A 23,951-nucleotide genomic window follows, 5' to 3' on the forward strand; every position below is an offset into this window, starting at 1 on the left:
TGCACGCGGCGTTTTAAAAGTCGTATATCTAATCGCCCGTCTGCCGGCGGCGGCAAACAATGCGCGCGCATTTTTGCGGCGAAATCTTCACGTCGCGTGTAATTGATGTATATAAAATATAATTAACGCAAATTAATAATATAAAATATGCACGTTATTTTTTTCTGAATCGAGTTAGGTGTAACGTGTACGTCAATAAAATCACACGTTATAACGTATTAAATGCGCGGCAATTGCGTTGAAAACAAAACACTTTGTGTTTCGGGTTGATAGCGCGCGATTCGGGATACGTTATCGCAACCGCGTATTATCATGGGCGGGCGGGCGGGCGGGTGGACGGACAGACTGAGATTATCACAGCCCATTGGGGCACTGAAAAATTCCAGGAGAGAGTACTGCGCGATGGTAATCCCCCAGGCGGGATATCGCAATCGCGAAACAGTTGGTTTCGCCGCGACGCTGATAAATCGCCCAGGACCGAGGGAGAAGGAAGGAGTCCTTGTTGTAAAGCGGTGGTTGATAGCGTGCCGCGGCGCGATGGTAACGAGCAAGTAGCGCGTCATTGTTAACCGACGATTATCGCGAAACCGCGTGTTTCGCTGCGATAACACGAAAGCGCATTCCATAATTAGCCGTAAGTAATCTTCGCGCGCAATTTGCCACTCGTTACTCGCGTCAATTAATTTCAATTTTCAAACGCGCGCGTGTCTCCCACGAAAAGCGACACTCGCGTCGGAATAAGTTCGATAATTTGTTAATCGCTGATGAGTCGTCAGCTTGAGAATTTTCCCTTTTTAAAATAACACATTTAAAATTAAATCTAAAAAAATTATCCAAACTATCAGAATATCGTTAAGTTTGGTCTGTTTTTGTTTAAAGAACACCGATAAGTGATAAAACTTATATTTATCTCCAACATGTATGTTACATATTTTCCACATGAATATTCAACAGATATTTTTTCAAGAGAGATAATCGAAGTTTTTTCTGAGCAAGTCCAAGACTCGGCTTAATAACACGAGCGACTTCAAGTCCCCTCTTCCGTGCTGTTTGCGATTAATTCGTGACACTCGCAACAAATCTTGCGAAGAGCGTTTTACCAAAGCTCCGGGACAATCCGAAGAGAGGGAGGAAGATTTCCGTTCCCGTGGACATTGCCCGTGGAACATCACTCGCAAGACCGGTTTCTAATCCAAAAAAAAAGAAAGAAAAAAAAAAAAAAAAGAAAAAAATGGTCGATCGATCGAATACACCCGGATTTTCCGAGCTCCAGTTAGAACCGGTCCTGTGCGCGAATAATGCTAAATCGTTTTTCAATCTCTGGAGAAAAAACTTTGTATTCAGTATGTCACGGAAAAACGAGTTTTGCGTGATCAGACAAGAAAATTTGCAGAGTCTACTCTCAAATTGTTTCGTGTTTTTGTTGAAAAAAAAAAAATTCCACAGATGACAAAGTTCCAACTTTTCTTGCCACGAAGTAATTAAATCTTCTTGCCGATAAACTCTTTTTTTCCCCGTAATGGTTCTATCCCAATGAATTCATTTCATCAATCATCAGTAAACGTTTTTATATTAATCACACAGTGGTATCGGTTTAGATTCTCTTATCATGGCGTGTTTCACTGAGATAAGGAAGAAAATAATAATCACGTGGGCCATGATGATGGGCCTCGACTTCCTGGGACGGTGTCGACGGATTGGTTAAAGCAAGCAAGCGTGCACGCGTACGTGTGTACGTGCGTACACACGCGCGCGTCCATCACCGAGCATCGTATATAAACCGCGAACCAATTAACCGCGTCCCGTGGCTGATTAGTCACTCCTCTCCCTGCTCTGACAGATAACGCGCGCACCATAATTATCGCGGATCCGTTGGTATCGGCCGGGTTCTTGTTGCGGTATTTTTTTTTTCCCTTGGAAAAATCACGCCGCGCGAAACGCATCGCCACCGCGCGAATCGCAATGTAACAACCGCACGTGTGATTCCCGATTACGTGTGAAAGTCGTATAAAACCAATACAAAAGACCCGATGCAACATCGACGCCGCGTGAAATCAACAATAAAACCAATATATATGTAAGACCGCGCTCTGTAGCATTGTAAGAGCAACGCGCGGCGATATATCGCAACATTCAAGTTTTGTTGTACGTCCGGCGTTCCGTTTCAAATTGGGAAATGTGAATTTATATCCGCGCGCGGAACCGATCGGGACAAATTTGCATGTCAAAAAAAAAAAGAAAAAAAAATTCAGACTTTAGATCGCAATCGCGAAACGCGCCATTGTTGTCTCTGTTCTTTGCGGTTATCTCTCCCGATTGAACGATCGACCGTGCAAAGGTCGCAACAATTTATTTACGTTTAGAAATACAAAAAGATGTTCTTTTCTCGACTTTTCTATCCACAAATGAGAGAAAGTGCGCCACTTTGAACGCACTTTAGATATCGGATCTTATCGAGTGTTTGAAGGAGCTAAACAGCCGTCATTTTGAAACCGGAACCGAGATAACGTTTCTGCAGTTGGTCGCGGCACATCTTCCACCAGATGTGAGATATAACCACATAATCAGCCTGAATATTTGCAAATAATCAGATAACCAGTCGAAAACAAAAATTAATATTTTCTTGTTTAATCATTTCTTCAACAAATGTTCGGCCACTGTTACATGTCCGATCGTTGAGTGACGTTTTTTCTAAAATTTTCGAAGTAGAACAATTTGATTTTGCGAAAAAAAAAATGCATCGATACGAAAATTGCGTCTAACGTGATAAATTACGACGAGAATGTATTTGCGAGAATAAAAAAAATAAAAAGGAACGCGTATCACGCGAATGGAACAATCGGCGCGTGCGGTTCGCAAAATTGAAATCCGCGAATAGTTGCCAACGATCGCAGCTGGATCGATACGAAATTGCCCGAGGTAATCAGGTTCGGATATGATTGACTGACTTTGAAATACGCGCGGATATTAATAGAAGGGGGGCAGTTTGGATGTGTGTAACATCTCATTTTATGGTCTCTCGCACGTTTTTAGCTCGATATGAGCCACGAATAATTTTCCCCATTACACCGAGGGATTTTCATTGCGCAGATTTTGTTGCGTAATCGCGTAATTTCGGAAAATTGCGAGATCAACAAAAAGAAATAAATTATTCGGTTTTATTGCGCGCTTTCGAAACGCGAAAACGCAAATTGATTTATACGTCGCATCCGGTAACGGATACAAAACTTGAAAACTACATTAAATAAAATTTGCAGAGAAAAACCTAAACGAGCACAAAAATTTAATTTCGTGTTCGCGAAAGAATTCGGCGAGAACGACGCACGCGCGTATGCGATTTCTTTTAGATTTCAGTAAAAAAAAAAAAAAAAAAAATTGAATCGCTAATTTCCCTATAAACTCTTCATGACAAATGATCAACTTGACGTAATACCGAAGACAAATGACTTGTTTTCTAATACACGTGCGCGATATCTGCGTTCGTACGCGCGTGTCAGTCGAAAGTTGCGGCGCATCGCGATGTAATGCTTATGTCATTGCACTGACAATGAAAGTTTAGAATCACCGTCTCTATGTAATTCCGCTATACTTCCACGAAATGAATTATTGAAATACTACGTTGTGTTGTATCCTCCATTATGCTTCGGCGCGTCGTGGCGTCTTTGCTTTCTCATTGCGCGCGTAATTGCTAGTAATTTAAGTAACGTAATGACACTTTCGTAAATAATTTTAATAGCACACAACAAATATGAATATTGTGGGGTTTTGCCCGTTATAAATCATCCGCTTCTCCTGATGATAATCGAGTGCGAAAAAAATTGACGATTAGACAACAGGATGAGGAAATTTCGTTAATTGCGCGAGAACGCGACTGTTGTTACAAAACGTTGTTCAACAAACTGTTGTGTTGATCGATTCTCTCTGTTTGCTCGACTAACTATCGTCGTCGTGTTTTTCGAAATGCTAAAAATATTTACATGATCGCGCGCGAATAAAAAAAAAAAAAACGAGTCTCCTGAAGACATTCCGACGTAATAAACGCAGAAGTGAAAGGACACGCACAATAGGAATTTGATCTGTTAACAAGAAACATTAACATGTAAATTCTCGAATTGTAAGTTATTTATTTCTACGCGTGCACACTCTCGCGCGTCTCAAAAGTTACGTGAAAATTATCGAAGAGAAAAAAATTTAATCTCGGGCAAATCGATTTTTTTTTTGCGACACCAGATGTGTAATCCGCATTATCCCGTTCGCGTTACGCGCTTTCCTGCGAACTTGATCGAATCGCGGAGTTGTTCAGCGCGTATTGCGGTGCGGTCGCTCGTTTTCCACGGCGAGCGTTGTCAATATTAATCCAATATACGAATGCCAGAAATGCCTTGAATAGTAAGAGCTCTACTTGCAACGAAGAAAACGGATCAAGCGGTTGCCGCGAAAACCGGTTGCCAGGAAGTATCGTCGAATAGCAGCAGCAGCAGCAGCAGCAGCAGCTACTTCGCTCCGACAGATCCCCTACTTATAAAGAGATCGCGCGCATAGGGGTCGTATAGGTAAACCGTGCGCGCAGGACTCAAGGATGAACTCGCGAACAGGATTTTTTGGTATTTGTCCGCGTATTTTAATAAAACATCGGAAAATAAAAAAAATATTTAGAGCATTCGTTAAAAATTCGACAAAACTCATATCTAATCAAATACAAAGTCAAAAAATTAATTAGAATACAAGTTCTTCTCGCACTTTGTTCGAGTCGCTACTTGAGAAAAATAAACGGAATGAAAATCAGTCGCTAAATGTCACAATGACCTGAAAATTATCAGAAAATTTATTAAAAAAAAAAAAAAAACAAATTGCAACAAAGTATTTACATATGTAAAGTTAGAAATTAAAAATTGTAAAAAATATTCAAAACATTGAGAATTGTTATATACGATTAATATTTACGTGTCTAATAATTGTTTCTTTAATAAATTTATGTAGATGCATTTTCCAATTATTATAATACAACCAAGAGATGTATGTGAACATATATCCCCGTGAACGAGCCCTCCCAACTGCAGGAAGCGCATGTGTGTTATAATACGAGAAGCGGTACGGATTACGCTCGGCGCACGACCGACGTCGATGACATCTGTTACAATCTGTCGGAAACTAAGTCACGTTCGCGTTAATCATGTTGGCACGATTATGGCGTCTCCAATGTCAAAGTCAGGGTTAATTTTCGTCCACCGGAAGCGAGACACGCGCTCGCGCAGTGTGACCGAGCTCGAGACTCGAGCACGAGAGATCATCCCCCCGACTACAATCGCGTGAAAAATATCGTGAAGAACATCTCAAATCGCATTAGGACAAATCTATCGAGAGTTGCGCTTGTAAAAAGATTGTTTTCTTTTTAATCCAGTCCAGATTACGCGCGCGATCGCGTTCGTAAGTCGTCGATAATTGACGTTCAAGTTTCGAATGTTGAGCGAGATAAAAAATATTAACTGTTCCCGGGTCTATGACAGGGAAACTGCGTGAAATTTTTACGACTGCCTTAGCTCTTACGAAATCAAATTTAATTCACACTTAACATGTTTCTACGCTTCATTACGTCTCATCACAACAACGTAAAACCACGGTTAATCGTTTTGTACAACAATCCGCTTTTCCTACCTCTGGACCTGCCAAAGGACTTCATGGCCTTGATTCCCATTCCGGCATAAGTGTCGCCGCCGTAATCAACGTACATGAGTGCCAAACTTGTGTAATCACTGCACATGCACGTAGTCCGGAGTTGTCATTCGTACTGGTTTTTTTTTTTTTTTTTGGATCACGTGTGTACTCGCACGTGAGTTTCACACACTATTCGATAGAGAAAGATTCTCTCTCACAGTTGCGTATCACTCAGTATGATCGAAGAGATACTCGGTTTGTCGCCGCGGAACCCGACTCGGTCCCACCCGTGTGACAACAACAAAACTCGATCGGCAATTACATGTCGATCCTCGTCGCGAATCCTCATCGTCTCGACGCGGATTTTTATGCCGAGAAAACTCTTTCCTGTTCTATCCCATATTGCATCCCTCCTTCTGTGCGTCGAACCAAAAACACAGTTTTTATCGCACAGTCAGCCTCACGTATAAGTGTCGCGAAAGAAATCACGTTGTTCGAACACACTTTTCGCGAAGTACAAGCGTCGTCGGTCGTAACAACAATAACAATGTTTGTCAGTGCCATCGAACGTCACACGTGCAATTATTACGCGCGTTACACGCGCGGCAACCGGACACCGACAATGTCCCGACCTGTCAATGACGACGAGAGAGGCCGTCGCGAAGCGGCGGTCACGTTGCGAGAAGAGGAGAAGCCGAGAGAGAAGCCGAAGAGACCGGAAGGCGCACTGGCTGTGCGGCGGGCTCACGGCGTGTCCACCATGTGTTTGCTATCAATTCATAACTGCGACCCACCGGGTTATTTCCGAATACCTTGCTTGCGCAACCGCTCCTGGCTTTGAAACGAGGAGGGCGCAGCGCGTCGGTGGGGAGGGTGGAGGCGAGTTGGAACCTGAATCGACGGAAGAGAGGAAGCGGAGCCGAAAGAGAGAGTCCGAAAATATATGAATCGTCGTCCCGGTCTCTGTTGCTGATGGATTTGCCCTGTTTCTTCTTCTTCTTCTCTTCTCTTCTCTCCTCGCGGCGCTTCTCGTCTCGAAGTTTCTTCTCCTCAGTCGAGCGTTCGCGCGGTTCGCGCGAGACGTTCTTCGCCTCCCCCGTGTGCGGTTTCAACGCTCGCGTTGCGTGCGCGACGGTCCTCCTCAAAGATCGCGCGACATTTGAAAAAAATAAAACGACGATGTAACGATTCCCGCACACGCTCGGCTAAGAAATTGTGGCGCGGAACGGAGAGAACGAACGCATCGCGCGGCGACGTTCGAACGCGCTCTCCCCATTCGAACTCGGGACCGTGTGTGTAGTATCGCGGCGAATCGAGGCGATCCCGACCGCGAGACGATCTTTCCTTCCTTCGGCGCCACCGGAGAGTTCGTTTAAAGCCGAAGCGCCACCGTCGGTCGGCCGCGTACGACCGCGTTCCGCAGGTAAGTGCGTACACCGCACCGGAGAAAGAGAGCTGGAACCGATGAGAAAGAGGGAGAGCGTGAGAGAGATACGAGGGCAGAAACTGAGAAGAAGAAGAAGAAGAAGAAGACGAGGAGAAACAGGCAGATGAGAAAAGAGGAAAAGAAGGGAGAGACGGTGCGCGAGGAAGGGAGTATCTTGAAGGTTCCTCGAGAGTAGAAGGTGATGGTTACGCCGTATCGCGTGTATCGGAAATTCGACGACTTCAACTTCGATCGGAAAAAGGCGAGTATTGTAGAAAGTCAGGAAAAAAGAAAAAAACAATTGTAATTGTCGCGTCTGGATCTCGAATGAAAAATGCAGGAGAGACCTCGGTTTATTACAGCAAAAGCGTGATCACGGACGGCGAGGTCGAGGAGAAAAAAGACAAAGGGACAAACAGAACTTGAGAAAAAAATCGAATTTTGCGAAAAAACAAAGAAATCCGCGGGAATAATATTCCTCGTGGAAGAAACAAACGTTGCGACAGAACGGCGATATTTTCTGAATGAAAAAGAGGAAAAGAAAAGGGAACGAGTATTCGGAGGAGGGAAGAGAGACGCGCGAACAGAAATACAAGCCAAAAATACACACACGACTGACCGAGCTATTTTACAGGAATAATAAAAAGCGAGCGACGTGAGATCGCGAAGGAGGAGGCATATACGTAACGCGAGCGGTGAGGGGATCATCCGTGTGGAAGATATACCCAGGTAGAATTAACGGAGCGATGAGGAAAGAGAGACAAAGAGACGAAGAGAGAAAAAAAAAAAAAAAGGAGAGAAAATCTAAAACGTACGCGGGAGCGAGCGCGAGGACGGGAAGAACGAGCGAGACGGACAACGGAACTGGAAGGGATACGCGAGAGGGAGACGAAAAACACTTGACTCCCCACCAGCGCGACGGCGGGCGCAGGCCTGACCCTCACTCCTCCGCTCTCGCTGCCGAGTTTTATGAATGAATACTATCCCGTCACGCGGCTAACTAACACACTGGCGTCGGCGCGCACTATAAAGTCTACGAACAGCGCGCGCGCGCGCGCCCGCACGCGTTATCTCTCTCTTTCTCGTCCCATCTTTCTCTCATTCGATCACCTCAGAGACGAACGAGTTGTGTTCGTTTATTAACGTAGACGATCGACGATCCCGAGCGACACGACGCGCGCGAGTAAATACGCGAATTGGCTAACGCACGAGCGGTGCAGATTCGCCGCGCCGTTCGTTTCTTCCTTCATTCGGTTTGCCGCCGGTTCGTTCATTCATGCCCGAGCCGCACGCTTTAACTGGTAGCTCACCTCGACCGTCCCGAGAGACTCCCACCTCCTCCTCCTCCTTCTCTTGCGAGCGCTGCGCGCTCGGATCTGATCTCTTTTCCGCTCGTTCGACGCCCGCCATCCGTCGTCATCGTCGTCGTCGTCGTCGTCGTTGTCGTTTTCGTAATGTTGACGTCACGTTGGATGAAGAAACGAGTCGCGGCGTTTCGCTGAGAATAAACTACTGCAGTTTCTGCGTGTCCTTTCATATACACGTTGTGCGATAGTAGGACGACTTGGATCTGTTCGTCTTTTACCGACCGTGATGACCTTCGGAACAAAGTGCGTACTTGTGCGCGCCACGATATGATTACCGATGAATCTTGCACGCGGGATATATAGGGTCCGAGAAATCGCTCGTCGAAGATATCGTCTCTCGATATCGACGGCAAAAATGTTGCGTATAATATTATTATTCATATTATTTTCAATGTAACGTGACGCGTAATTTTCTTACACAAAAATTATACAACACTCGGATTTAAAAAAGACCATTTCCAATGTCGTTCGAAAAAAAAACGTCGACGGAATGCTGAGAAATAAAATGCGCTCATTTGGTTAGCCATTAACGCCAGTAATGAACGTTCCTCGCGTTACTTACAAAAGAAAAGAATTTTAAAACCTACTTGCATATAAATCGTACACAATAAAATCTCCATAAAATTTCCTTCCTCCGAAGTGAGACTCGTTTAAAATCACACCGTCTACGCAAACAAACCTAACAAGACTCCCTTCCCCGGGAATCTGTCGCGTAGTTTCAACGCGCAAACAAAAGCGACGATAATTGTCGAGCGCGAGTCAAGTTTTTAGCGGCGTGTCGTTTAGAAACGCGGATGTCGCGAGCGCTTTACGGCCTCCCATCGTCGGCGAAATAATCGACGATAAAAAGGCAGCGAAGGTGGTAATTACGCGTGTTGCTAACGCAAACACTGTTTCCACCAACTTTCCTCGGTCGTCGTCGTCGTCGTCGTCGTCGTCGTCCGGAGAGGCTCGTTGCCCCGTCGAAGGATGTCGTGCGTGTGATTGATGAAAAACTCGTCGCTCGCGGGCATGAGTTTCCTCCGCGCGCGGCTGGACGTTTCCGGCTGCGATCCGCGCGGGACCATTCATAAAGCTCTCTCGCACCGACACCGTCAAACGCAATCAAACAGACGTTCACTTCTCTCGGTTCCCGGAGCGGCCACTCTATTTGCGACTCGCGAGCTAACGTGTTTTACGCTGTTTCTCGCGCTCCGACTTGAGTACGAAGCGAGCGAATGATGCACCGTAAATCTCTTTTTCTCCTCGTAACCGCGCGATTGCATTGCGCGAGTTACGTCTCGATAAATCGACTTTTACACGATTCGATGATTGGGTTTAAACGCGACTTTTAAAGAATGAAGATAACGTTTTCTCCATTTTTGTTCAGTGTTTTGCAATATCGATTTTTTTTTAAATTCTCAGTTCGCAAGTCAAATCTATTTTTTATTCTTGTTAATTACGCGAATCGAAATTGAAAATTCTCTTCCCTCGAGATCTCGTGAACTCTACCATAGGCATAGATGACGCGCAATTCTCGTTCAGTCCGTGTTGCAGAAGTTAAAAAAAAAACCGAACCGATTATTATTTTCGCCACACTTGGTGGTGTCCAATCAACAGTCTGAAAAGTTCAATGAATCAGCCTCGATCGTTGAACAAGCGTATCGCGCTCGCTCGATCCGGTGATGTAATTAGCGATCGTACGAAGAACCTTGTCCGGCTCCTCATTCACAATCCCGACATATAAGAGCGAGGTGATGCGCGCTGGAAGAGCACGTCAAGAAACCCGGAAGTCGCGACGCGAAGAAAATCATTACTGCCGATTAGCGTCGCGGAAATTGATAAAAGCGCGTTGCGTCATCGCGCGGGTTATAGCTCGCAGGAAAGAGAGGGGAGGGGGGAAGGGGCAAGCAGGACTTAGGCACACGATAGCCGAAGAAGAAATAATAACAATACGACGTTGTGGGAAGCGAGTAAAAGAACGTGACGGACAGCCGTGAGGAGCCGGAGGATGCGCCGTTGGGGGAGAAGACAAGAGGAAGAAGCGAGGAGAGATAGATAACGGCGATGGGATAAGACAAGAGCGAGGCGAAGAGGGTTGGAGCGCCGAAGGGGGCGGGTTTACCCGACAGAGAGCGAAGGATGCGAACAGGAAAAGGACAACCGCAGGAAGGAAGTTGGCCCCGGTATACAGGTTGTTGTCTGGTAACACCTACGGTGATCGAGAAGAAGCAGAGGATAGCGAGGGGAAGAGGAGGAGGGGGAGGAGGAGAGTAGCACAACAGGACGAAGAGGTAAAAGACACAGCGCAGAGTCCGAGAGAAGAGAGGATGTGCAGGAACAAAAGGAATATACCAATAGATAGCGATATAGAGAGAAAGAGGGAGAGAAAGAGAGCCAGAAGCCGACCCGTTGCTGGTATATACTCGCCGAAGGCTGAGCAGGTTTTTGCCACATTTTTTGCGGCGTTTATTATAACTAGGAAGCTGATGTGCTCTCTCACTCTTTCTCCCTCTTCGAAGCCTTACCTCGTAATCTCGGCGATCGCTGTGTGTTTGCTTGCGCGCGCGCACTCGCATGCGTGCGCATGTGTATGTGCGTGCAGATACGTGTGGAACATTTTATCGGAGCGTGTATTACGCTCACCGTTGGAAACGACGGCGAGGTGTATAGTCGCGAGCGAGAAGGAGAAGCGGGATGGAGAGCGTGAGAACGCGTAAACTTGTAAGGTAGCGAAGGAGCGTAAGGAAGGGAGATATATCGCCGTGTTCCTTTCCACGGTGTTGGAAAAGGTGGTGATGGTCGTGGCGGTGTCGGAGCCGGGTGCTCGACTCGCCAGAAAGACACACGCGTCAACGTCATTTCCTTTACGCAGAGTTTCTCTCTCTCTCTCTCTCTCTCACTTTGTCGTTTACGTACTTCTCATTCTCCCCCCGTCTTTTCTCTCTTCTCTCGTCCCATATCCTTTTTCTTATTTCGCCTTGGACATACTTGTGAGGAGAGAATAATGCGCCACCAAGTCGGCCGCATGAGACGCTCGCGAGTTTTGCTGGACGCTCGTTAGCGGGGAAGCGAAAGAGAGCAATTAAACGTAGTAGTAACTCTCAAACGTAGAGTTTAGAGAGAAAGAGACGTATATCGTGTGTGTTTTCATTCATACACGCGCGTCTCGTAATGACACAACCGTGTGCGAGAAAAAAAACAAAAAAAAAACAAGAAATTATCGCCGCTCCAGCGCTTTGACTCTTGAGCGAGCTTTCGTGTTCGATTGTTCCGCCGGTTTACGTATCCCCGCGTAATCTCTCGAAGCTCCAGAGGAGACACGAGCACCCGATGACTCGGGCGAGATAATATAATACTTCACTTCCCGCGCGGGAAATCCACATTTACGCGCAGGAAGAGTAGACGAGAAGCGCGCCACAACGACGACGACGACGACGACGACAAAGAAAGAGCCGCGCCCGCTTCACCTCGCGCAGCCCTCTCGCGTGAGCGCAACAACGAAGGATTGCGCTCTGCGCGGTCAGAGAAGAGCTTCACCCCCCTTTGTCTCCCTCTCCCTCCCCCCCGCGCGGCCAATCGAGTAATCCAGCTCACCTGGGCCGAGAGCTACGGTCACTCGACTTCCGGTAACCCGTGCGCGCGCGCGTGTGTATATACACGAAGGAAGGTATGGCCCACGGCCACGTAACCGTGACTTCTCTTCTCTCGTTAACGCTTCCGCTCTCCTTTTCTGCTTGACTTTGCGAACTCGCGAAGCGACGATCTTCTCCTCTCCGCGTGTGTAACGGCCCCCTCGCCTCCCCTACTTACACGTGTCGATGCGTGTCGGTTCGCAGTTAGCGAACGAGAACGGACGATATTATAATCCGCGAGGCACATAACCAAGTGGGTTTCGACGTCGATTACGACGTCGGTTCCATCCCGCGATTACGTTATTTCGCGTAATTTCTTTTTTCTCGCACGCGGGTACTCTCGCGCGGCAAATTTTATTTCGGCTTATCGCTTGGTCATTAGCCGCTTCTAAATGAGAAATTGCCCCGCGGTTAATTAATCCGCTGAATTATTGCGCAAAAACCAGAGAGACAGACGCTCGCCCGACGCGCACTTTTTCGAAAGATAATTGACGTGTAATACGCGCGACGAGAGAGCCCGATCGGACAGGACGAATCTCGCAATTGCGTAACGTAGAACGCGCATCGTGATTTTTTGCGGCGCGCCATATGTACCTAGTTGTTGTTGCGTTAAATAACCCGCCGCTTTCTCGCCCCCCAAAGTTTGCGTTTATCGCACAATGGCCGTCGGCCATTCGAAAGGATTGTCCCAACGACAGTTTTCTCTCGCAATACGCGATTATTGCGGCACATTGGAACGCAGATCGTTGTTGCGCCGCGTGAAAGTCCACGTTGGTTGTGCCGCGGCAGAAGAGGAAGAGAGAAAGAGAGAAAGAGAGAGGAGCAACAAGGAAAGAATAGGAAGCAGAGAGGAAAGAGGCGACACAATTTCCGGTCTCTCTCTCTTTCGCTCTTTCTTTCTCTCGACGGAACGTCGACTCGAACGTCTATTTTTATCTTCGACAAGGAGCGCTCGCAGCCTCTGCAGCGAGAGAAACTTTCCGAAAAATCCATAAATCGCATAAATCGAGCGATCTGTTATCGAGATTTATTTATTTTACCGAATCGATGTATATTAATTAGCAGTTATTTTTACCGCAATCCTCTCGTTTCGTTTCTCTCACGACGCTCCTCTCGTCGAACTCTCATTCATATTAATGTTTAATTACATCACAAGTAGGCAATCGAGTCGCATCAATCATCCGAGAGTGTTTCTATTGCAAAAAGAAGATTGTAAAAACGATGTTATATTCTCGATTCGATAATTGCTGTGGCGAATTTTAATTAAAATATCGGCACAAAGAAAAAATGTTATATAATAAAACATGTTGTATATTATTTTTCGTGTTTTTTTTTTTTTTTACAACTTTTCGCACTTAATTATTCGTCCGAGCCTTCTCGCGATGCTCCTCGCGTTTCTCGAGAGTGCGACCCGAATTAGCACACGTATGTAGATACTGACAAAACGATTGCCGCGCGATACTCGCGGGCGAGGAGGTGGTTTTAACCCCGCGCGCGTACGGAGACACGTTGTGTGCGTGTGTGTGTGTGTGTGTGTCCGCACAAAATAGATACATACCCGCGTATAACATATGGAAGCAGATTATCCTCGAAACGAGTTCCCGAGGTTTAACTCCCACGCATGCAATTACCTTGAGACAGGTGCGGCATAAGAAGCACTCGGATAACGATAAGTACACGTTAGCAGAGCTCGATTTACGGCTTATTATGCGCCACGCGTGTCGACGCGGCGAAATATTATTGCCACTTCATTTCATATTTATCTCTCCCGATGCGAATCGTTACACGTTTATTTTATTTACACATCCGATCCAATTCGCGAACACATCGCTAACGCGCGCGCGATCTCTCAAACGCGCTACGAGGAATTGCAATGTACATTGTTATCGTTATTGTTGTTGCACATATTACGCGGCGAACGAAGATAGAAGATTACGACTTGCGTAATATTCCGCGTTTTGTTTCGAACACGCACGTTTCGGACAGATGAGTCTTTTCTTGCGCAGAGAGATAGATATTTAGGATAAATATTATCCGAGAGACACACACACACTCTTTGGCCGATTAAAAGATGAAGAGAATGGTGACGCGACGCAAATGCCACGTCTAATTAGCTTAATCTATCGATTAATTGCGTTCCGTTCGGATTGACTGGTGCGTATGATTGATCGACTTTATCGGCCCGCTGTCCGATTAATGATTAATGCGTTAAGTTGAAGCGCTTGTATATATCGTTAAACGAGTTTGTTATTCGCATAATTGTCACATTTTTGCGACGAGTATCACGCGAATTGTATAAATTTCGCAACACACGCCCTTTTGTCGCGAAAAAAAAGATATATTTTTTTATGTAATTTGTATTCGAGTTTTCACGAGCGCTTTCTCTCTTTCTCTCTCTCTCTCTTGGTGTTTTGTTAGAAAGGAGTAAAGAAATTGAGTAAAAATGGAGACCAAAGTGAGGGGAGAGGTCGAAAAGACGGAACAAAGAAACATCCTCTAGTAAACGTAGTAGTAAGGCACGACGGGAAGTTGATTATCATATGAGAGATAGTCTCTCTTTTTGTGCATCAAATTCTACTAAAGTTAACTTTCCTATCTTTTCTTTTTTATGTGCAACATTATTTCAATTCAAACGACAATTGCGAATATTTTTAACGCACCGCTACATATAAAATCTCTAAAATCGCGTTACAAAAAATAATTAACCCTTCAGCGTCAGATATGGATCTCGAGATCCACTCAAAAGTTTTAGACACGTGACTAAAGTAAAGTCACGTGACTTTATTCACGTTTTGTTCTTCCTCTCCGTCTTGTCGGAGTGACCTTACTTTAGTCACGTTTTTAAAGACACGAATCAACCTTTCGATTAAAAAAAAAAAAAAAAATTGAAAAAATATTGCTTTTTTGCGAACATACTCAAACTCAAAGTCGCGTGGATCTCACAGATCCAGTCTGGACAACTCGTAGATCATTTTTTATGTCTGACACTGAAGTGTTAATTATAATTAATTATAATTAATTTTATTAATATTATGTTCTATTTTTTTTTTTTTTAAGTCTCAGCTATTGTCAGAATCGTTAGTCGTTGCGGACTAAATAAACATCACACGTATAGTAAAACTTAGCTTTTCTGTTCGCTCATTCTTCTTTTAACGAGTAAAAAAATCAACGGCGATCGTGCCGAGAACGGCTGAAATGTCGTACGATGTGTTAAAAATTCAAATCACTTACGAAGATAAATCGTGCGTTTAACTTGTCGCTTCAAAATACTCGGAAGGTACACACAAGTTACCTCCAAGAGCCTCATTACAGACTCATTTAATACGATACGGTTCTCCGCTCTCAATGTAATGTGTCCCCACAACCACACCAGCGCAACGAACAATATCAACCGGAACAATGTCAAACCGAAAAAAAAAAAAAAAAAAAACCGTTGTTCGAAGAACCGAGAGACGAGATAAGTCGGTTGTGTCGAGGGCTATCTATGGAAGCGGGCTCGGAAAGACGAAGTCACGCGTAACGGAAAAGGACGCGTCGGGAGAACGAGAAGAAGCGAGAGGGAGACGGAAAGAGAGACGGTAATGAATGACTGCAAAAGAAGCAGGTAGACGTGAGTGCGAGCGAGGCGGCGATGGTCGACGTAGCGAGAAGGGAACTGGTGAATGAAGGTGTAAGCGCGACAAAGACGGAAACGGAGGTGTGTACAAGATAGAGAGGAGGAGAGAGAGAGAAAGAAAGAGAGAGAGATCGAGAGAAGCTAAAACGAGAGAGAAGCTCGAAGTTGAAGTAGTAGCGCGCGCACGTAGATGGGATACGCTTAGGGACTCGGGGGAAGATGCGCGGGAGAGAAGAGTTATTTTGGTACGTGTATCGAAATCAGAATGCAACAACGCACACTCGTCCAGCGTCGTAATGCGACGTTGCTTTGCGGGCGATGATGAAGAAGACTTCGACAGAGAGCAATCGTCAAATCACAAACATACGACGATTAGAAGTTTTTTTGTTTTAGATTTTTGAAAATTAAATTCAAATTAGAATTTAATTTAATTTTTTTGAGAATATTTTTTAAACACTAGAGAGCCGCGTGCGAATTGCAAAATTTGTATACGAGACGATTAGCTCTAAATCGCTTAAAACGTTTAAATTTCGAGACAAGAAAATGTCTCGTATTAAATAATTCCAAAGAGATAAAATTAAACTATGACTATTATGTCGTTACGTGTGAAATAAAATCAACGCGCATGCGCTAATGAATTTCCGCGAAATAACGCGCATTTGGAATATTTGACATGTCTCTAGAAACTCTAGAACGTTTCGAGAATACGAGACTTCCGCCGTATCCGCGCGTGTTTTCTCTCTATTTTGCTGAAATATCAACCGTGCGCGTTTAATAAAATCGCGAACTCATTTCTTAAGGGCCGCCTCTCTTACGCGTCTCTCGATTCCGGTCAACATTGCGCAAGCTTGGCCGTGTTGCATCCGTATTATGCAAACGTGACAATTACCTACGGAGTTTCCAGGGAACAACAAAGCAAGTATGGCGCGTGATCCCCGCGTAAGATTAAAATCGCGGAACTTGTGGGAGTTAATAAAGTGCATTCTCTCCCGGTTACGCACTTTCGAAAAGCCGTTTCGTCGCCTGGCTCGCCAGATCGAAGGCCCCGCGGAATACGCACGCTGCACGTGTTCGTTCGTTTCTGTACTCATTTCCTTATTACATGTTATTTCCATTCTAAGCGCTACACTTGTTTAAAATTCTCGGTATCAAAGTTAAAGCGTGTGACTAAGCTGTTCTGTGTGTGACGCGAGAGTAGAGAGAGCCCCGCGTACATCAGCTACGCGGTCTCGCACCTGAGACCGCGGTGCGCCTTTCGTGTCTCGTATTTTAACAGATCGCTTCCGCCGACCGCGGATCGTTTCGCGCCGCGCCGCAACGGAAGAATTATTCAATGGACGCACCGGTTAACCGCGATTTTTTCAACGGATCGCTTCATATGCGAAAGCCTTCGGACGGTGTCCGAATAAGAAAACTTTTTTCTAAACTTCGTAAGTTTTCTGATATATATTAATCGCGCTGTTTTTATGTAAAAAAAAAAAATAATAAATAAAGATAACATATACAAAACTCGTACTTGATTGTCGTAGAGAAATGTTAAAGGCTATGTAATGTCTGTTAATACTCCGCAGCCGGAAACCGATTTCGCGACTCCGATGGTCAACTCGTTCTGAGTTGTCGCGTTTCTCCTCTAGCGCGTTCTCCGTTAAACATCGCGAACTTCGGCAAGCTCTTCGCTCTTTCTTTGCGTTCTAGCCGCCTGGGGAACAAACTTACGTGTATGTTACAACGTGTGTGCGCGTACCGACTCCCCCGCTCTGTCGTGGCGCGCGAGCGCACGCGCGCGACGCCTTTGTTCTCTCTTTCGGTCTACGAAAAAAAAAAAAAAAAAAAAAAAAAACCGTCGTTGCGCGAATCTGACGCGTATGCGTCACACGGAGAGTCGGATAGGTGTACCGAAGGACTCCTCTTCGGGGAACGAAGAGGTAGTACGAGCGCGACGGCAAAGGAGGAAAGGGGAGGAGGGAATCGCGGGAGGGAGCGAGGAGGAGCAGGACACTCGGAGGGAGTTCGCAGAGTTCTGGCTGGGTGAGCACACGTCCGGTCATTATCGGAGCTTATCTACATGAGCACACCTCAAACGTACCTAACCAAACCTCGTCGCATGTAGCGAGAGTCAGTCGGCATTGTGGCATCGTGTTTATAAAGCGCGTCTTTTTCTTCTCCTTCCTCGCTAAAAAAAAAAAAAAAAGAAAAAAAAACTACAGAGAGAAAAAAGATTCACGTATCGTACTTTTTCGACGGAAAGATTTTCCGCGATGCGGTTCGATCCGACGATGTAAAAAAAAAAAAAAACCTCACTGCGCAACTGCGTGTCTTACCTGGAACACACAAAGAAAAAGAACGCACATTAGTAAAACTGTCGTATAGTAAAACGTTTTTTGTATAAAAATTATTATATTTCTGTTCCTCCAAACTCTTTACGCGAACGCTTACGATTGTTTCTTATCTCTCAGAGCCGGCAGGCTGAGTAAAAGTATCCCGTTCTCATTCCCTTATCTTCTCGTTTTCTCGCTTATTCTTCTCCAGTATTCGATACTGAGATAAAGAACGTAAGATTTCGTTTAACACCCAAGAATGTGACGGATCGTATTGCGCTCTCGCGTAAACTAATTGACGGAAAAGAGACGACACTGCGTCGCGTATCATTGCTGAAAACGCGAAAGACTAAGATTGACACGTGGTAAGTGACACCTGAAATGTCACAGCTCTTCCTTATATTGGTTCTCGAGAATGAAATTTAACGAAAGATGATATTAAGACCGATGGGAATTGAAACACAGATGTCGGCGAGTTAAAAACTTCTACTGATATCGATAAAACATCGCGTTTCGACCGCAGTTCTCAGAGTTTAGTTCTCTTCAATGTTTCAACTCTAGAAACAATAAAAACAAATTGTTTACGTACACATAAGACCTACACTCTCTGTCTTGCGTTGCGTCAAAATATTCAGACATCGCTCTCGTTTTACGCGTTCGGGAATACATAGTGCGGGATTACAAGCGGTCTCGCTCAATGTATAGGAAACGGTTCCTCCTCCGGAGCGAAGAAGGAATGCGCGCGAAAACGTTACGGCCGTGAGAGAGCCGTAGCGCGAACGTGCGGTGGCCTGGCAGTTAGCCGCGGCATCTAATTTCGGCGACCGTTCTCAAGGAGCCGTATTTCGTCATCGCGTCGGTTACGTTAACGAAGTGTGTGTGTATCAAAAGCAGGAGAGCAAGTGGAACGAGAGAGCCTGTGGCCCATCGGCGCAGCGGCGCGGTTGTTGGGTCGTTTTCGCTAGCGCAGAGGTCAGCGGCGACGCGCACGAAGAGGGCAGCGGCGGCGGCGAGAGGTGGAACTACGCTTCGGTGCACCTGACGGAGTGCGACGAGTCGGATCGCAGCTCGACATAGAGACCGACCGAGGAGAGCGGACCAGACCGAAGAGGGGCCCGCACCAGGCCGCGGAGCGAGTAGAGTCGCGAGTAACACGGTCGAAATGCGCGCGTGTAATTCACAGCAGCGCCTTCGAGAGTTCTCTCTCGCTTTTTTTTTTTTTTTTAACGCGCGATTGTACAGCGCATTTGCGTTTCTGCGGTTTTTTAAACACCGGCCCCGCCGGGTCTTGACATCCAACGGATGCATTTTTTTTTTAGAGTTGAAGTAAAAAAAAAAAATAAATAAAATTGCGATTTCCTTTTAAAGCGAAATAATAAAACAAAGAACGTCTATGTATAACGCAACGGGATAAAATGAGACGCGAACAGATTAATTTCGCTCTTTGTGGAACAGAAATTGCATTGGCGGAGTTTCGGAGTATGGGAGAATCAGAGAGAATCGTTCTCTCAATGCGCGGAATCGGAGCGGAAAACGCGAGAAGGGATGCTTGTCCGCATTGGCGCGTAACCTCCGCGTCGGGACGCCCCATGTAGAAAACACGTGCGTATATGCAACGTACCCACGCCGCGCGTTTATCTGGCATTGTCTTGTGTCTCTTCCCCCACCGCCTCGTTACAGGCGCCATTCTGCTCGCCCACCTCGTGAGAGAAACTCCTCCTTGTGCGAGGTTTAATTAACGATCATTGGGTATTCCAGCGACGTGGAAATCATTTACATCTATTTGCCCGTTATTTCGCGCGATCGCGCGTCCTCCATCCCTTGTGAAATTTTTCGGAATCCGAAGAGAACTTCTTTTTGAAGTTCCTCACGCTTCGAAGTACGCGCGCGAAATATTCGGTTGTGAGTTTAAATAGCTTTCTTTTTACGCAAGCTGCCGATTTAATAGCCCAGTGAGCGCAAATACCGATACCGATTAAAATCGAGGTCCTATTATCTTCTTTTTCTCTCTTTTCCCCTCTCTCGTGTCATTGCGTCGCTCCGTTCAAAAGAAACATTTTCTCGCGCGCGCGCGCGCAAACACACACACACACACACACACACAAACTGTCATTAACTTCCTACACTCTCTTAAATATCTCAATCTCTTATCCGAGTGAATTCCGGTTTTATGCGCGAACACGCGTTGCGCAACGTCACATACGTGATTTCATTCACCGCTGCCGTTTGCTTCTTTTTTCCCCACCTCGCGGGTTCAATTCACCGCGCGAGAGCGCTAAATATATTTTATAACACGTTGCGCTGTAAATTTCCGTTGGGACTAATATCATAAGGTAACGCGCGCGTGAGAAAAGAGTTGACTGACCGATCGCCGCGACACAAATGATGAATGATGACGAACAGGTAACGTTAATGCGCCGATGGAAGGGAAACAGACGATCTTGTCGCTTAAAATATAAATTCAAGAATCGATAGTTACATTCAATGATTTTATTTTTTGATTTTTTTGAGAAATCGGATCTCTTTCGAGTTTAAAAAAAAAAAAAAAAAAACTTTCCTCCACACATTTCGATCTCCATTTGTCGGAAATATGGATTTTGCTCGACTCGGTCGCGGTAACAGTGGGAAGAGAAACGGATGATTCCTTCCGAAACAGACAAACCGCGCGAGGAATTAAGCTTCTCCGCGCGGAAGAGGCGCGAGGAGCGGAGAGATTGAGCCGAAGGGCAGTTAATTAAATCGCGGCAAATAAGCCTTTCAGAAGGTTCTTCGCCACGAGGCATCGAGCGGCGTCGCCTACTTCGAAATCAGCAGAGAGGCGATAACTGTAGCCCGGAGCTATCATTAGTCCTTGCTTTCATCCCCTCGGTGCTCTATCACGCTCTACTGACGGTTTCTCTGTACGCACGTGAGATCCCGGGTGTTCCTTCTCGTGAATTTTGCGTGTACGTCGTCTATAACGCGCAAAAAAGTATACCGCGGAAATTCACGCGACGATTTTGGCGCAAACATTTAAAAAAAATTGCAAGTTTGTAACAAAAAAAAAAAATGAAATAATTGTTCGTTAAATAAATTTCTCACGATAAGAGGCAATAGTGTCCCGGTGACCGGTCGGATATTTACCAAAGAAATAATTACAAACAAAATATTTATTTACATACAGAAACTAGAAATTAAAAACTATATCTTAAAAAAACATTGAAAATAGTGACATTTAATTATTTCTTTAAATAAATGTCACCGTGCTCATTGAGAGACACTTGCCACATTTCCGCCGAAAACACCGAAATACATTTCGACCTGCCTGATTTTTCACGGACGTTGGTCAATTGGAACGCAATTCTGTGCGAATATCGCGCGCGCGCAGACGGCGGCGCACGGTTAGCTCAGCGACCGGTGAAAAATGAAGGTAGTCGGTTAAGCGGGTAGGTAGGTAGGTGGGTAGGTAAATGACGTATAGATGTGTATCACGCACAATGCACACTCGTGGGAGCCTGCGTGCATACGCTCCCACGCCGGTTTTTGTCCGAACGCTCCTCGGCGCGGACCGACCCGTCGTCGCCGCTTAAAACTGCTACAAGGGTTCTCATCGCGTCGCCGTTTATTACACATCATCTTGATATAAATTCCGCGTGCCGAGAAAAATCGCACGATAATTACACTCGACGCAATTTAACCAGAAGAGAGAGAGAGAGAGAGAAAGAAGATGCTCTCTCTCGAAAATATTTAATAAAAAAAATTATGTAATTATGTTTAATTGACCAACGGTGTGGTATTATATTATATCCATTGCTCCCTTCTGTTCTCTTTTGCGTGCGAATTCAACTCGTCGATGCAACAACGAACGAGTTTTAAATCAGAACGATAGTAATTAATTTCCACGGAATGAGAGAAACGAATATTGCGTTGCGAATTCCTTTTTATTAGAGGCAATTCTGCCGCAACGGGCGGGAGGGGGTTTCTCTTATGGGCGATTGCTTTGCCACGAAACGCAAACGCGCGCGCTGTTCGTTGCCATGCGAAGTTTATGCGCGCGCCGAGAAGAGGACTCGAGAGATAGAAAATAGCTTGCGCTAAATCGCGCGTCCGCTAAAGGAAATTCTCTCCGCCTCGTTCTTTGTTTCTCATTAATCATCGTGTCGCGCCGTTTTAATACGCGTCATTTATTAAACACGCCCTAACGGCGTGTGAACTTGAATTGAACCGCGGGCACATGGGCGCGCGAGCAACAAGGTGGTGAAAATTACCATACCCGGTATATATCGTAACAAGTAAAAACGGTTTTACCCTCGACTTTCTCTCCCGCTACCCTGTCTCGTGTGCATGTTGATAATAGCCGTGTCACGATGTCGAGGCGATAATAAAGAAGTCGGGCGAAGCGGGTAGAGCCACCTGTGGTACATTCCCTCGCGCATCGCTCAAACACCTGTAACCCCGCCGGGGCGCACCTCGACGTTTCCAATTTCCCACACACGCCGCGCGTTCGATAATGGGTCGCTCCGATGAATTCCGGAGAAAGGGGCGGCCAGAGAGAATGAGAGAGAGAGAGAGAGAGAGAGAGAAGCCGTACTTGGCAAATTAATTATACGGCCACGTCAATTAACATACCAGTATTGTGTTCTTGTTGGAACAAGTTCGGAAAGGTGGAACGAAAGTGCTCGCCTCGGTACACGCACTTTTATGACGACTTTATCAAACACATGGAACACAATGCGCCGCCTTGTTGTCAGACGGGTGTTGAATATATTTCTCTCTCAGGTGTATTTTCTCTCCTCTCGAATATATGCGCATCGGAACATTTTGAAATGTAGGAAATATGGAAGATTGCGCACCGTGGTATTCAACCAGAGAAACAACAAGAGGCAAGAGACGCGCTAAAAATTCCAAAAGACATTGTTTCACACGTTGAAAAATATTTTGTCTTATTCTTTCACTTGTGTATTTTAAGAAACAATTTTTATCGCAGATAAATTCAAGAGTCACAGAAATTTATTATCCAACTTCGATTGTACGCAAAGAGTCGCAAGGAAACGTCTGCTCGAGTAATAAAAAAAAAAAGAAGTCCTGGCTGCCGAGTCGATCCGCGGTGCAAAGGCCAAAAAATAATTGGCGCTCGTCCTGACACGAGAAGGAACAAAGGCACGCCAGGACTCAACGGCGCGTGACGAAGGCGGACCGAGCCCATAGCGAGGCATATGCCGAAATGTCTCTCTGTCTAGGATGGTTGACCGTGTCCAGCGGCCGAAGACAATTGCCTTCTCGTGTTCGGTCGAAAGTGCGCGTTCTCTTCGACTCTCTCATACTACTCGTAGATAACACCCAGACCCGATGTTAATGGCGGAACAGGTGCCCGCCGAGGCGTGACACGGTGACGTCATTGGGTTCCCTCGTGCCGCAACGCAAACCGTCGCTCTGCTCGTTGTTGCGCCGCGCGATCATTGAGCATTGCGTGAAATATGAAGAAACAACATGAGCGCGCAACAAACTCGCGCGCACGTCGTTGTTGAATATTCAATCGATTTATTACACTCGGACGCGCGCCTGCCGCGAGAAAGAGAACATGAGTGTCCATACGCTATATACCGACTATATTAATAATTAATTTTCTCCTTGGGAAATTAGAGTCGTATTCTTGTTACAAAGAATGAATGTGCAGAAAAACTTGGGAGAGACGTTTTGAAACATTGAAAATCCTCGTCGTGCGTTCGACACATCCGTGCACGTTGTCTAAACTTTTTAGGGAACTTTCTTACGACAGGGAACTTTCTTATGACCGCGTTGTTTTTTTTTTTTTTTTTTTTTTTTTGAGAGAGCGGAATTTAAGCAAAAATAATGACTGTATATGACCCTGATGAAGCTCCAATTTTACGGATCAAATTCGCTAGGTGGCAGCACGAGCCAACAGGATCACCGAAACGCGTTCACGTGAAAAGGAGGATCACTCGCATCGACGTG

The 23,951-nt window shown here is 45.6% G+C and overlaps 1 protein-coding gene across 6 annotated transcripts in view; it reads right to left on the reverse strand.

Annotated features, from left to right (window-relative positions):
- Window positions 1-23,951, reverse strand: part of LOC109853395 (ETS-like protein pointed) — an 89,697-nt gene that overhangs the window by 28,779 nt on the left and 36,967 nt on the right. For 4 of the 6 annotated variants that reach the window (XM_020425540.1, XM_020425506.1, XM_020425514.1 and 1 more), the window contains one exon: window positions 17,765-17,851. The exons of 1 other annotated variant lie outside the window; for it this stretch is intronic. In XM_020425540.1, the coding sequence (XP_020281129.1) occupies window positions 17,765-17,851 (87 nt within the window). Of the gene's footprint in view, window positions 1-5,655; window positions 7,079-17,764; window positions 17,852-23,951 lie in introns of those variants that run through there. One more of the 6 variants, XM_020425550.1, reaches the window with a different exon arrangement.

This window comes from Pseudomyrmex gracilis, unplaced genomic scaffold (genome assembly GCF_002006095.1).
Source record: "Pseudomyrmex gracilis isolate BER0280 unplaced genomic scaffold, ASM200609v1 scaffold_2, whole genome shotgun sequence".
Taxonomy (NCBI): domain Eukaryota; kingdom Metazoa; phylum Arthropoda; class Insecta; order Hymenoptera; family Formicidae; genus Pseudomyrmex; species Pseudomyrmex gracilis.